Source organism: Dama dama, chromosome 20 (assembly GCF_033118175.1).
Source record: "Dama dama isolate Ldn47 chromosome 20, ASM3311817v1, whole genome shotgun sequence".
NCBI classification, from domain to species: Eukaryota; Metazoa; Chordata; class Mammalia; order Artiodactyla; family Cervidae; genus Dama; species Dama dama.
Genome location: NC_083700.1, coordinates 89476485 through 89491564, shown reverse-complemented (window position 1 = coordinate 89491564; position 15080 = coordinate 89476485). Strand labels below are relative to the sequence as shown.

Genomic DNA, 15080 nt, shown 5'->3' with positions numbered 1-15080 from the left:
TTGTCATCAAAGGGTTCCAGTTCTTGCATCTCTTTTCTTCTATATCTACACTCTATAAAAATTTTCATGGAGTCTATGGCTTTCATGCTCTGATGATTTCCAAAATTTCAATTCTAACCTGGACTTTCCCCTAGACTCCAGATACATGTCTAATATCTTATTCAGTATTTTCACTGAATTGTCTAGTATCTCAAAATTGCTATGTCTAAAATGAGACTCATGATTTCCCTACCTCGTCTCTATCAAATCTCTTTTCCAGAATCATCAGTAAGTTGCAACTCAATAAACTGCAACTACATTGTTTCAGATCCTCGGGCTAAAAGCTTCAGAATCAACACTGATTCTTTCACACCACAACTAAACCATAAGCAAATCCTATCATACCTATCTTCAAAATACACCCCGACTTTGATCACATTTTACAGTCTCCACCACCACCACTCAGGTCATCCAGATACCGTCATCAGGTCACCAGATTACTTTAACAGCTTTACTACTGTCTCTCTGCTTCCACTCCTGCCCCCTGAGGGTCTAGTCTCAACACAGCAGTACTTTCAAAATGTAAGGTTACATCATGTCATTCTTGTGGGTAAAACCATGCAGTAGTCATCCATCTCATTCAGAGAAAATTTCAGTCTTTACAACAGCTAATGAACCTGATAAGCTGCTCCAGGTGCCTGCTACTTCATCTCACCATCTCACCACCCAGAACTATAATACACATGTTTGCTCAGCTATCTGCCCTCACAAGAACGTAAACATACAGTCAGGGACTTTTGTTTGCTGTTTTCCCAGTATCTAAAAACACACCCAGTGTATATGAAGAAATCAATAAGTATCTCTTAAATGAAAGAATTCATAGATCAAAGGCATTGCATTAGGTTAAGGCATATGAACTTGTAATTTGTACAACTCAAAACCAAATACTAGTAATTTCATATGGGTCAATTTAATATATGAAGCATTCCCAAAGTTCTATTTATTCCTGATGGCTTACTTATGTGAGATCCTTGATGTTCTCAATGCTATATGTTAATACAAATCCTATACCCCTATCATCCTACCTGTTCACGTTTATTCTGAATCCATGAATAAATCACATTGGGCTGTCTCACTGTCTTACCCTCAGCACTAACAGAGGTAGATGGAGAAGGATTAGAAAATTCAGTCATTTGCTGATCTACAAAAAAAAAAAAAAAAAACCAAGAAGGCAAAAACTTAGGCTATATGATTCTCTGCAACTATGACATTTCAAATTTTAGAAAATAAACGATCCTCACCAGAAGCTGAAGTCCATAATCTTGGTCCTCTTCTTGTGAGCTGAGGACTTTGAGGTGACCCATAGCTTGTGTTTATATCAAAAATTCCAGCCATCCGGTTCACTACACTAGAGCCAAATGGGGTGGCCAGGGGACTTGCAACATCAGGTGCAGATAATTTTGAGGAGAACAGTGATGTCTTAATTAATGATGGCATTGAAGGCCGAGGCATCTGGCTAGATTTGGGGGTCTGAAATGCAGTTTCTTCTGTAAAAGAACAGATCATGTGCTGAGAAGAGGCAATCTGATCAAAGTAGGCCAGAGTGGAGGTTCTCAAATTTTACACATCTCAATTCTTTGCTTAACTCATTTAACCAAGGCTCAGTAGATTGTTTCCATATAGGTTTACAATTTCAACACCCATATTTTACTACTGCATCTTGGTGACCACTTAAGGAGCTTTATACATCTTTTTCTGTCAGACTGGTTCAGCCTCTCTCAGTTTTTTACCCTAAACAGATATCTTCATCTTCAAGGTCAATTTCTCCAACTCTAAGCTGCACTGAACGAACTTATATTTTATTTTTAAATGGCAGCACTATATTGCATTAGTATATGCCCTGGGTTACTGTATATTCTTACTGTAACCATTACTTGGCTAAATCAAATCTATAGTGTGAAAATGTACAGAGCACTAACCTTATCCCATTTTCCCCAGAGTTCTTTAAAGTTAACAAAAGTCACACCAGTGATTAACTTGTCCAGGATATCTACACATCTGTTCTATAAACAGCTTCTTCAAAAATTATCTTATAACTCTACCAATTATAGAGTCTCTTGTACAAAAATAACATCTTTCTGCCACTCCAGCACAAAGACAATAAATTATACTAGTATTCTATCTTTTTAATAAAACTGGCATAAGACACTAAACATTTATAAGAACCAAATTTTCACTACATGACTTTTTAAGGGTAAATGACAATAAAAAATAGCTAAAGAATCAATTTAAAGATTAAAACTGGTGGGGGTTTTTTTTAATTACTTTTTTAAAAATTCTATTTATTTATTTGACTTCACCAAGTCTTAGTTCCCACACTCAGGATCTTTGATCTTCATTGCAGCATGTGGGATCTACTTCCCCAGCCAGGAATTGAACCCGGGCCCCCTGAATTGGGAGCGCAGTCCTAGTCACTGGACCACCAGGAAGTCCCAAGATCAGTGCTTTTAAGTTTTGTACTTACTCCTCAAATTAAAGGCAAATTCTGACTGATGGAATATGACAACAATTTAAAGAAATGATTAATCCATATTTGCTCAGACCCAGGATCCCCCCAACTCAGAATTACAATGATCTTTCTAAAATGCTAATTTAATGAAACTATAACTATTCAAATTCTCTAATGGCTCCACATCTTTACAGGACCAACTTTAAACTCCTCCTTTCATTATCATGCATCATCCTACTCATTCAGACTTCCTTTTAATAGTTACACTGTCTTGTCATCGTTTGTGTGCCTCCCACTAAAAGGTCAGGCCCAAGAATGTTTCTGCATCTTTCATTCTTTGGTAGTGCTTGGTACATGGCAGTCATTCAGTAAATACTTGTTGAATAAATAAATGCTAATCTGAATGTTGACAACATCTGAAACACAGCAGAATCTTTTAAAACCTGACATTTATGAACTTATCTAGATCACTTTTCTTCTGCAATCTCTTTGTGTGTGGTCTATGAAGCCAGCAGAACAATGAAATCAAAGTCATAGATATGTTTCCTTTGGCCCATATATTGATTTTTTTACATATCAAGATTAGTCATCAATGTAAAAAGTGGTAGATTTCCCCCAAAACTTCTTCAGCTGTCTCTTCAAAAGAAAAAAAGAAAAAGACCAGAAGTTCAGATTGTTGTTGTTCAGTCACTCAGTCCTATCTAACTCTTTGCAACCCCATGGACTGCAGTACACCAGGCTTCCCTGTCCATCACCATCTCCTGGAGTTTGCTCAAACACATGACCATCGAGTCAGTGATGCCATCCAACAATCTCATCCTCTGTTGCCCCCTTCTCCTCCTGTCTTCAATCTTTCCCAGCATCAGCGTCTTTTCCAATGAGTCGGCTCTTTGAATCAGCTGGCCAGAGTATTGGAGCTTCAGCATCAGTCCTTCCAATGAATATTCAGGATTGATTTCCTTTAGGATTGACTGGTTTGATCTCCATGCTGTCTAAGGGACTCTCAAGACTCTTCTCCAACACCACAGTTCAAAAGCATCAATTCTTCAGCGCTCAGCCTTCTTTATGGTTCAACTCTCACATCTATACATGACTACTGGAAAAACCATAGCTTTGACTATAAGGACCTTTGTCAGCAAAGTAACGTCTCTGCTTTTTAATATGCTATGTTTGTCATAGCTTTTCTTCCAAGGAGCAAGTGTCTTTTAATCTCATGGCTGCAGTCACCATCTGCAGTGATTCTGGAGCCCAAGAAAATAAAGTCTGTCACTATTACCATTGTTTCCCCATCTATTTGCCATGAAGTGATGGGACTGGATGCCATGATATTAGTTTTTTGAATGTTGAGTTTTAAGCCAGCTTTTTCACTCTCCTCTTTCACCTTCATCAAGTGGTTCTTTAATTCCTCTTCACTTTCTGCCATAAGGGTGGTGTCATCAGCATATCTGAGGTTATTGATATTTCTCCTGGCAATCTTGATTCCAGCTTGCGCTTTATCCAGACTGGCATTTCACATGATGTACTCTGCATATAAGTTAAATAAGCAGGGTGACAATATACAGCTTTGAAGTACTCCTTTCCCAATTTGGAACCAGTCTGTTGTTCTTGGTTCTAAGTGCTGCTTCTTGACCCACATCTAGATTTCTCAGGTGACAGGTAAGGTGGTCCGGTATTCCCATCTCTTCAAGAATTTTCCACAGTTTGTTGTGATCCACACAGCCAAAGGCTTTAGAACAGTCAATGAAGCAGAAGTAGATGTTTTTCTGGAATTCTCATGCTTTTTCTGTGATCCAGCAGATCTTGGCAATTTGATCTCCGGTTCCTCTGCCTTTTCTAAACCCAACTTGTGTATCTGGAAGTTCTTGATTCACATACTGTTGAAGCCTAGCTTGAAGGATTTTGAGAATTACCTTGCTAGCATGTGAAATGAGTGCAATTGTGCGGTAGTTTGAACATTCTTTGGCATTCTTTCTTTGGGATTGGAATGAAAACTGACCTTTTCCAGTCCTGTGGCCACTGCTGAGTTTTCCAAATGTGCTGGCATATTGAATGCAGCACTTTCACAGTATATTCTCTTAGAATTTGAAACAGCTCAGCTGGAATTCCATCACCACCACTAGCTTTGTTCATAGTGATGTTTCCTAAGGCCCACTTGACTTTGTACTCCAGGATGTCTGGCTCTAGATGAGTAATTACACCATCATGGTTATCTGGGCCATTATGATTTTTTTTGTATAGTTCTTCTGTATATTCTTGCCATCTTGTATTAAGATCTTCTGCTTCTGTTAGGTCCATACCACTTCTTTTATCATGCCCATCCTTGCATGAAATGTTCCCTTGATATCTGCAATTTTCCTGAAGAGATCTCTAGTCTCTCCCATTCTACTGTTTTCCTCTATTTCTTTGCACTGTTGACTTAGGAAAGTTTTCTTACCTCTCTTTGCTATTCTGTGGAACTCTGCATTCAGATGGGTATATCTTTCCTTTTCTCCTTTGCCTTCTGCTTCTCTTTTTTTCTCAGTTATTTGTAAGGCCTCCTCAGACAATCATCTTGCCTTTTTGCATTTCTTCTTCTTGGGGATGGTTTTGATAATTGCCTCCTGTACAATGTTACAAACCTCCAGTATCAGAAGTTCAGATACTGGGTCCAAATTCTCACATGGCAACCATGAATCAAAGCTAATCCATAGTTTTCCATTTCAGATGAAGCCTATGCCCCCAAGTTTACCATGGTCCTCACCCAGCTAGTTCTGCCCATTTTCTTTAAATGCCTGGTTCCCAAGGCATCAGAACATTAAGTCTTTTTCTCAGTCTTACATTCCTAAGTATCACCTACTTAAGGTGTTTCGTGAAATAGCATAGGTTTCTCCACCTCTACTTCTTCCTCTTAGCTTTCATCTTTCGAACATTTAGCTACCTTAAAACAATTAATGTGACGCCCCCATCCCTAAATCACTGAGTCACTTCAGCTGCTTCTCTCTGGCACTCCAGCAATTTTTTTTACCTCTGGGATACTGCAATCAGAACAGCATCCACTACTACTTGTAAAGATTCACTTGGCTCTGTATTAGGGTAACCTGAAGTATTCTGTTTAATGACAAACATGTGTTAGCCTTTTTAACACTACCACCACAATGAACTTAATTTTTTCAATCTACAATGATACTCAGGCTGCCTTCTTGGTTCAGTTCAATATCCCATACATTGGATCAATTCTGCCTAAAAATATATACTTCACACTTACATACAATCTAATCCTTAGACTAACTACTGTTATCTTTCTTATGAAACAGAATGTAAGTGCTTTCCCCTCTCTTAGTAGTGTACGGAGTTACCTGGAGAATTCAATTTCTTAGCTTCCACTGGGTACGATGAAGACATCACTCTCCCATTTGTAGCAGCAGCTTCTTGGCAGAGCACAAGTTTCTGAGTCATATCATTTAAAAGATTCAAACACTCTCTTGAAATAGCTGTCCAGTTGTGGGGATGTCCACCTAAGAGGTCCAAATACCAGCTTTTAAAATGAAGATAATCTTATAGTATCCTCTCAAAATGGGGAGAAATATCAATGAGAAATGCTTATTACACTTTGCAGTACGGCCCACTTTTCTACTATTAAGTCATTATTTATACTCAAGCCATCTAGTAATAGAAATTCGATAAATATCTGGGTGAAATAATTTTCCTAAAAGTCTACAAAACAAAATTTGCTATTTTACCATTAAAAAAAACAAAACCACAACTCTCAAATTGATTGCTAAAATAAAGCCAAACACGGGAACACGATTTGAGTGAAATAGACCCAGATTACTTCACTAGCAATACTGAACGGACCAAAGACTAAGACACTGGCCATGTCTAATGAGAAGCACCCCATGGCCCCCAGTGACCTCTAAACTGCTGTGGCTGACCTACTGTGCTTCCTTACATTTTCATTTGCAAAAGAGCCCCTATTTGCTATTGTATCTACAGAAGCGACACATTATTTGATAGTGATCATACTTTATACTTAGAGGGTTTATGAATCTGCTATCCCACTAATTTAAACTACTGTGATCCACACTCTTAATTCTTTTCTCACTATCTTTTGATTTCTAAAACCTTTATCTCCTATAGCTGTCATGTAAAAGCAACTGTGCTTCACTGTGTGTTCAGAACAGCAGAGGAATCCACTGAAAACTGGTTTCTCCATCCTGGGTGCCAAATAAATCATTCTCTCTTCACTTAGGTCCCTCCTTAAATCTTTCCCTCTATTTACAGCTCAAAAGAGAAATACCACTTAACCTGAAAACAAACACAATACTTCAACAATAGGCCCCAGGATGTTTTATTCTGCTGTAACTTAGGACCACAAACTATTTCATGGTCCAATTACATTTTTTCTTCCAGTTTTGAGATATAATTGACACACAGCATTTCATCAGGTTTAAGGTATATACAGCCTAATGATTTGACTTCCATATATCATGAAATGGTAATCACGGTAAGTTTAGCAAACATCAATCATCTCTGACAGATACAAATTAAACAAATAGGAAAAAAACCATTTTTCCTTGTGATGAAAACTCTTAGGATTTACACTCAGTATCTTTCATATATAATATACAGCAGTGTTAATTATATTTATCATATTGCACATACATCCCTAGTACTTACTTATCTTATAACTGAATTTGTGCTTTTTGATTGCCTTCATCTAATTCCCTCTCCTCTACCCTTCACCTCTGGTAACCACAAATCTGATCTCTATCTCTCTGCCCAGTTAATAATATGTCCTTTGGCAGAGAACAGGCCACCTCGTTACAGTTTACTTGAATATCTGGTGAAAACATTTAGTGTATAGGGAATTCTTAAGTAAACCTAAGCCTACTAGAAAAGAATTGCTAGAGTTAATTTTCATAGCATCAGCAGTGGATTTTTTTTCATACTGGGAAAGACTGAGGGCAAAAGGAGAAGGGGCAACAGAGGATGAGACGGTTAGATGGCATTACCAACTCAATGGACATGAGTTTGAGCAAACTCAGGGAGATGGTGAAGGACAGGGAAGCCTGATGTGCTGCAGTTCATGGGGTCGCAGAGAGTCGAATATGACTTGGTAACTGAACAACACAAAAGGAGATAAATATAAATATAAAAATTTATATTTTTATATAACTGGATTTTATTACCATGCAGCATGTAACTATAGGTTTATTTTATAATGTGGGAATTGACAAGTTTGGCCAAATAATGAAAAGTTTATTAGAGAGATATAAAGCCACCCGGTTCTTTCCCCAGTGGTGCTGGGCTGGAAGGTTTTCCTTCTAACAGTTAGGCGGAGCATTACTGGCACAGCTGCAACCTTGAGGAGCTTGGCAAGTAACAATGGAGAATTGTTCCATAGTTGCCAAGAGCATCCTTGGACAGATCACCATCAAATCTAGTTCCTTTTCACACTCCTTTTTACAGGGAGGCAAAGGAGCACAGCCAGAATAGGGAGCTCTGCATTAAGAGTCAAGCAACAGAATTTCTTAAATCCAACTCTTGACATTAACTTTATTAAGCCACTTAGTCTCTCTTGAGACTTAGGTCCTCTATCAGAGAATCAGACCATGTGGTTTTTAAGACCCTTTGTAGCATTAAAACTTCTGGGATTCTTAAACTGTACCTTTCTGCTCTGAAACTGTCAGCCTACCTCACAATTTCTCTAGGTGAAGGGAAGAGGGGGGCTGAAGGAAATAACATAAAAGTTGAAAAATACTTTCCCTAGAAACATAATTTTTAACCACAACAATGTGAACACTTAGCTGTATAAGATTCAAATCGATACTTTAACAGACTCACTGATGTGTGATGTTTTAATAAATACATCTCACTCACCAAAAATTTTAAGTAGATTGCTTTCTGCACACACATACTCAATTCTTATTAGGTCTATTACTTTTAGCAATACCTGGTTGGCTAAGGCTAAAAACTTCTTGTCTTCGTGAAGGAGAGTATTGAGAAAGCAACATCAGGTCCTGCAGGGCCAAATACTGAAAGGAAAGAAAATACACATTATTTAATTTTTTTACTCTCTATATAAAATCTTATTTATGAATGGGGCTCAACACTACATATCTATGGGGAAATCAGTTGAAATTTTTCATGACGTGAAAAACCATAACTTTTCCTTCAAGACTTTCACTTCCCTGCCTCTACCCTCCGTAGGCTACCCTAGTCACTATGGGCTCCAGCTACCAAGGAACTACAGAAAGGAACTGTTCCTTTCCACCTTGTGGTGGGAAACATAAAACATCACTGCCTCCTGGAACTTCCCTGGCCTCCCTGACAAAAACATACTCACACAGCTCTCAACCGCTGTACTGGCTGTAATTTATATTAAGGGCCTACTTACCTGTCTCACCTGGTACCAGCCACCAAGCTGTGAGGCAGGGACAACACCCTGCTCACTACCACATCCAAAGGTAGTACTCAGCATGCAGGAGATACACAACAATACTCTGTGCTTTTTTATGATGTATCTTCATCTGTTTCCTGACAAACCACTTAACTCATCATTCAAGACACCATCCCTTCCGTGAAGGTTTCTTGTTTGGGTCCCAAGCAGAGTAAGTGGTTCCCGTTGCACTTACACAGTAAATTTTCATTATTTTGTGTATCTGCCTTATCCATTAGGTTGTGCTCTGCCTTATTCATCATTACACCCTAAGCAACTAGCAGTGACTGACATGTGCCCAATAATTACAGATCTGTTAAATAACCAAATGAGTATTTGATATTTTTGTTTATCTAATAAACTAATCATAATTGATATTTAAGGGTAATTAGAACCTCAGTGGGTCATTTTCTTATTAGTTTACAACTTTTCTAGAGTGTAATCCAAACTCTAGGTTCTACTTTAATTCTTTTTTAAGTACTATGAACTCTTAACAAGATCACATATATTTTATAGTTCTACTTTAAAATTTCAAAATCAAAATAATTTATTCTCACTTAGGTTGATTTAGAAACTTGTTACAAATTCTTTAGACTTTTGATTAAAATTTGTTTCAGATCATCATCATTCAAACTTTAAGAGAGTTCATTAATATGTACTCTCTGTTTGATCATAACAAACTTTCTTTGATTATAACAGTCAACGATACTATATGAGTGAAAACATTTCCTAATCCAATGATTAAAAAAAAAATGTTTTGTTTTGTACCATGAGGAATTTGTGAAAAACCGATGTATATCATTGTATATCATTATTATTTCATACTTGAAATATTTTTCTATCTCTCCTAAACATAGAAATAGTCTAGCTTATACACATACATTGCAATATATATTTGCATTTTAGTCACCTGGAATGAAAGCTGGAAAAAGTAATAACATTCAATGTAGCATGTAGCTGATTTTTACAACACTTTTTACAGTATTAGAATATTCTAGACCTTCAAAAAATATAAATATGTTAAATATGAAGATCATTCCATAAGATAAGTTAGAGATGACTGTGTAAATACACAAAATGCATAGCTCTGGTACCTTTATGATGAGAGGAGGATTGCTGTTTAAAACTTTTGGGAGGCATTCATCTGAGTCTTCTGAAAATGGTGGTTGAACAGGGAACAGATGAGCCTATCAAATATAATTAAACACAAAGACTATGCAATGACTTGTTTTCATGACAAATTACATTCAGTATATTAGCACTAATGACATTCAGTATATTTAGCACTATTTGAAATTCATTATAAAGAAGACAAGACAACCAAATTTAACATCTTTAGTGTTCCTTACAAAAACAGGTAGCATTAAAGTTATATACACTCAAATACACTACCTTCTAAAATGTTACTTTCCCAAAATTACTAGATCCCTGGCTTCCAATAATAGAAACAAATTTAAGAAACAAAAATTCTCTGAAGCCACTGAAGGATACAAATCTACAGAAGTGGTAAAATAAAACAGAAACACTCATTTTCTAAGACAAACACTTGAATGATGAAGACAATGCTATTCCTACTCATTTAAAATCATTTCTTCAATATAAATTCTAAAATTTCCTTCAAAGAATACATATTTTTATTGCCTTATATTTAAATATTTTAATAGTATCTATATCAGTAGCATATAAACTTAATTAAAAATGCAGGCCAATCTAGTATATGCTCATAGAGAAATGGAAACTTTCCAAAGAGAATTACACTAGAGATAACTCATAGCCAAGTTTAACTAACTGTTCATTCAGTTTAGTTTTCTAACATTAAGAATAAATACTAAAAAAAAAAAAAAAAGAATAAATACTAATACTTTTCCTCAGGAAAAAAAAACAGAACAAAAAACACTATAATTAAATGATGGTTATAACTGACGCATTTATTGTGAAGTCTCAGGAAAAAACCGAAACCCAACTTTGCAAAATGGCTTTGGGCACAACAACATGCTGATGAGTGTGCTACCAAAAATAAACCTCTGCACTCCAAAACAGAAAAGTACTGACAAAAAACTCAATACTAACCTCTGTGGCATAGATTTTGAAGAGTAGCCATGAGATGTACCAAGTCATCAGGACAAAGGCACCACACAGCCAGACATGATAGAGTAACGAGAGATTCAAGAGGCCACTCACAGTGTCAAGAGGCCTATGAAACTGCCTATGAAAACAGAAATCACTATTTAATCCTGTGGGAAGACTACAATATAAGCATTTAAGAGACCTGGGGCCCCATACTGAGAAGCAAATCCTATTTCTAAACAATAATGGTGACAAATTCCTCTTCTTTTGTACTCTATACAGTTCTTTCACTAATACTTTCTTTTTTTTTTTTAACTAATACTTTCTTATTAAGTACACAAGGGAGCCTTGAGGGAAGAGCAGACCTAAACTGGCTCTCAGTTTCTTGCATTTCAAATCCTCAATGTCATTTTCTATGACAGAGGAAGACTCCCCAAGAGGCTGGGTAAAATTTAGTATTGTTGTTTTGTAGCTTGATACTTAAAAACCATTCAACAAGATTAGCAACTCTCCTGGACCAGATTTCAACTCTACCTGTATATGCATAAACAGTTTCATAATAGTTAAGGGCACAAAGTACTATCTAAAAACAACAAACTCTACTTTTAAAACAATTTAACAAACTCTGTTAGAAAGCTAAATAAAGACAACACAGGCAATCTTACCAAAACCTTGAACAGCTCAATTTGCAATGTCATCATAATTCTACAAACAGACACTTAGCAACTGTGAAAATAGGACTGGAATTTCTGACTCTGCTATTTGTAAATGCTGTGATTCTGTTAATCACTTGACCTAACCTATCCTCAGTTTCCTCATCCATATGTTGGCATAGTCTCTTCCTTCTACCTCTTAGGGCTTTTAGGAGATTTAAAACAGTTTATGTTAGGAGTGCCCAGCATAGTGCTTGACACTCCTTGGGGCTGGGGGGGAGGGGGGGGGCGGAATAATGTTTTTTTCTGCTTTTAAATAAACATTACTTGAGGACCTGGCAAACGTTAAGACCAGAATACCATACACTGTCATATAAGCAAAACATTTTTTAAGGGAAAAGAGGAAAAAACTATTATGTTAAATTTCTATCAAATATCATTCTTTTTCTATTTGACCAAGTTTAAAATCTGGGCTAAGATAATAAGTGACCTGCCCATTTGGTTTCATATCTAGTGATTAAGCAGAAGACAAAAGTAAATTTTACCAAGAAACTTTTACAAGTTAGGAAATGAAATCTACAGTGCAGAAATCATAATATCGCAAACATTCATAAATGTCAATATTCTCACTTCTCCAAAGTGGTAGTAGTTAAGGGACCTCCCTGGTGGTCCAGTGGCTAAGATTCCATGCTCCCAGTGCAGGGGACCCAGGTACGATTCCTGGTCAGGGAGCTAGATCTCACATGCCACAACTAAGACCTGGCACAGTCAAATAAGTAAAGAAATATTTTTTAAAACGACAATGAAAGTGTTATTTTTTTTTAAGTGGTAGTAGTTAAGATCATACAAAAAGTATCATGGTGGAATAACCAATAATTAAAAGAACAAATACTAATAAAGAAGTTTGTATTTTTTTGCCAAATAAAAATTAAAGCTTTACCTATGTGCAAAGTGCACATGGAAACAACTGGAACAATAAATCCAGCGCTGTCACTCCACTGCTACTTAGGAACTTCAACTGGCCACATGACCCAACTCAAATCTGGTTTCCTCACAGGCAAAATTAAGAGTAAAACCACCGTATGGTGCTTATCTATTATAACATAGCATAGAATGATTATTGAGGAGAGAAACAAGAGAGGTATGCCTATAGAACTCAAGTCCACTTATATAAAAGCTATATCTAACAAAAAAGGAATTATCACTGCTTATTTTGGGGGAAAGGAACTGGGTGACAAAAACTGGGTCCAACAGAGTCAGTGTATACCCTTCTATATACCATTGGCATTTTAAATTATGTGAATTATATATATATTTATATATATATATATTCAAAAATGAATACAATTCTTTTAATAATATTTTTTTGGCCATGCTGCATGTAGGATCTTAGTTCTCCCACCAGGGATCGAACCCATGCCCTCTGCAATGGCAGCATGAAGCCATAAACCACTGGATTGCCAGGGAAGCCTCTGAATACAATTTTCTTTCATGTAAAGGCTAAATTTAAATAAAACATCTGCAAAGTAGCAAACTAAAAGGATGGAAACAATTAAGATAATTAAAATTGGACTTTTCATGTGACACTTACTCATCTACCCGAAGGTCCATGGCAGTGCTAATCCAAGCTTTGGGAATATGGCCTGAGAGAGGGGAAAAAAAAAATAAAACCATGCTATAATTATAAAAAATTAACAAAATAAACCATCATGCTTTGGAATATGAGATTGATGAGATGACCAAGTAGATACAAAGACCTCAGTCAAAATGCTAGAGTTGGATTAGGAATGGGCAGGAAAAGAGAGTAATTTCTAGACAGTCCTTGCTTTGCACAGGTCCATCATATACATATTTCAGTTACTATACTTTAATTAAATAACACCAGCTCCCAGGAACACAATTCAAATTTCAGTTACTGACATCAGCTGTATGCAACTGAATATAGTACTCTAGTTTTTCAGTAGTACACAAATCAGCATATAGACAACAGCTGGGCATTCTTTTTTTCAAAGTACTGTTAGTGATTAGTCACATCTCTTATTCAGTTCTGGCACAGACAGCAAAGAATATAGTTGTGTTGCCTCCTTATCTCCCACGATAAATGCTCATGACATTTTACAAAAATGAAAAACTGAAAGAGGAAACTGGACAAAAAGACTAAAGTGCAACAAAGAAAGGAAAAGTATTACTACTGAAAATCTGAATGAGACACAACTGGAATTACAGAAGAATTAGCTGACCATGGATATGCTGACACAGCTGCTATGTCAGCCCAAAGGGTACCAGCCAGGCTGACTGCAGTAGGTTAATAAAAAACAACAAAGTGTTAACGTTAAAATGACAACAATCCATTTTTATACATGCTTTTAATAGTTAACTAAAAATTTTACAGCAGACAACAGAATGGCCTATACAAATAGAACAATTTTATAAAATTATTCCACAGAAAAATAGGACTAGGAAATGTTCAGAAACAGTCTGAAAAGAGTATTTATTTTAGAATGCTGGATTTTGTTTATATTAATGTGTTGCTATTTGCATTTAAGTCTTCCATTCAACTTGTACTGTTCATTATACTAAATAAGCTGCAACTTTGTGCTTAAAATTCACGTTAGTATATTCTATAATATTTCTTTGTGTGTACGATCAGTCAGTCAGTCATGTCCAACTCTTCGCAACCCCATAGACTGTAGCCCACCAGGCTCCTCTGTCCACGGAATTTTCCGGGAAAGAATACCGGAGTGGGTTGCCCTTTCCTACTCCAGGGAACCTTCCCAACCCAGAGATCAAACCAGAATCTCTCATGCCTTCCTGAACTGGCGGGCGGATTCTAAACCACTGCACCACCTGGGAAGCCCCATAATATTCCTTGAGCAACAAGACATTTCTGTCATATTAGTTACTGTTGTTCAGTCACTAAGTCGTGTTTGACTCTTACAACCCCATGGACTGCGGCACGCCAGACTTTCCTGTCCTTCACTATCTCTGGAGTTTGCTCAAACTCATGTCCGTTGAATTGGTGACACCATCCAACCATGTCATCCTCTGTTGCTCCTTCTCCCCCTGCCCTCATTCTTTCCCAGAATCAGGGTCTTTTCCAATGAGTTGGCTCTTCACATCAGATGGCCCAAAGTACTGGAGCTTCAGCATCAGTCCTTCCAGTGAATATTCAGGGTTTATTCCTTTAGAATTGAACTTGTTGTATTAGTAGCAAGTTACAAAAATGTTATAAAAAGTAATACGTTATTATAATGACCAAATGACATACAATATTTTCTTTTTAAAGAATACATTTTTATGAGATAAAAACACATAAAATTTACCATCATAAAAAAAGAAAAAAAATTTACCATTGCAACTATTTTTAAGTGTATAAACACTATATGGTGCTTTGTCATACAACAGATCTCCAGATATGTTTTACTTTGTAAAACTGAAATTCTATATCCATTGA

The 15080-nt window shown here is 36.6% G+C and overlaps 1 protein-coding gene across 1 annotated transcript in view; it reads right to left on the bottom strand.

Moving 5' to 3' along the window:
- The window catches only part of NDC1 (NDC1 transmembrane nucleoporin), a 55942-nt gene that overhangs the window by 23761 nt on the left and 17101 nt on the right, over window positions 1-15080 (bottom strand). Inside the window, exons 7-13 of the mRNA XM_061121847.1 lie at window positions 13218-13269; window positions 10977-11112; window positions 10001-10093; window positions 8421-8502; window positions 5824-5982; window positions 1281-1526; window positions 1065-1180 (exon numbers count right to left, since the gene is read on the bottom strand). Coding sequence (XP_060977830.1) covers window positions 1065-1180; window positions 1281-1526; window positions 5824-5982; window positions 8421-8502; window positions 10001-10093; window positions 10977-11112; window positions 13218-13269 — 884 coding nt within the window. The remainder of the gene's footprint in view (window positions 1-1064; window positions 1181-1280; window positions 1527-5823; window positions 5983-8420; window positions 8503-10000; window positions 10094-10976; window positions 11113-13217; window positions 13270-15080) is intronic.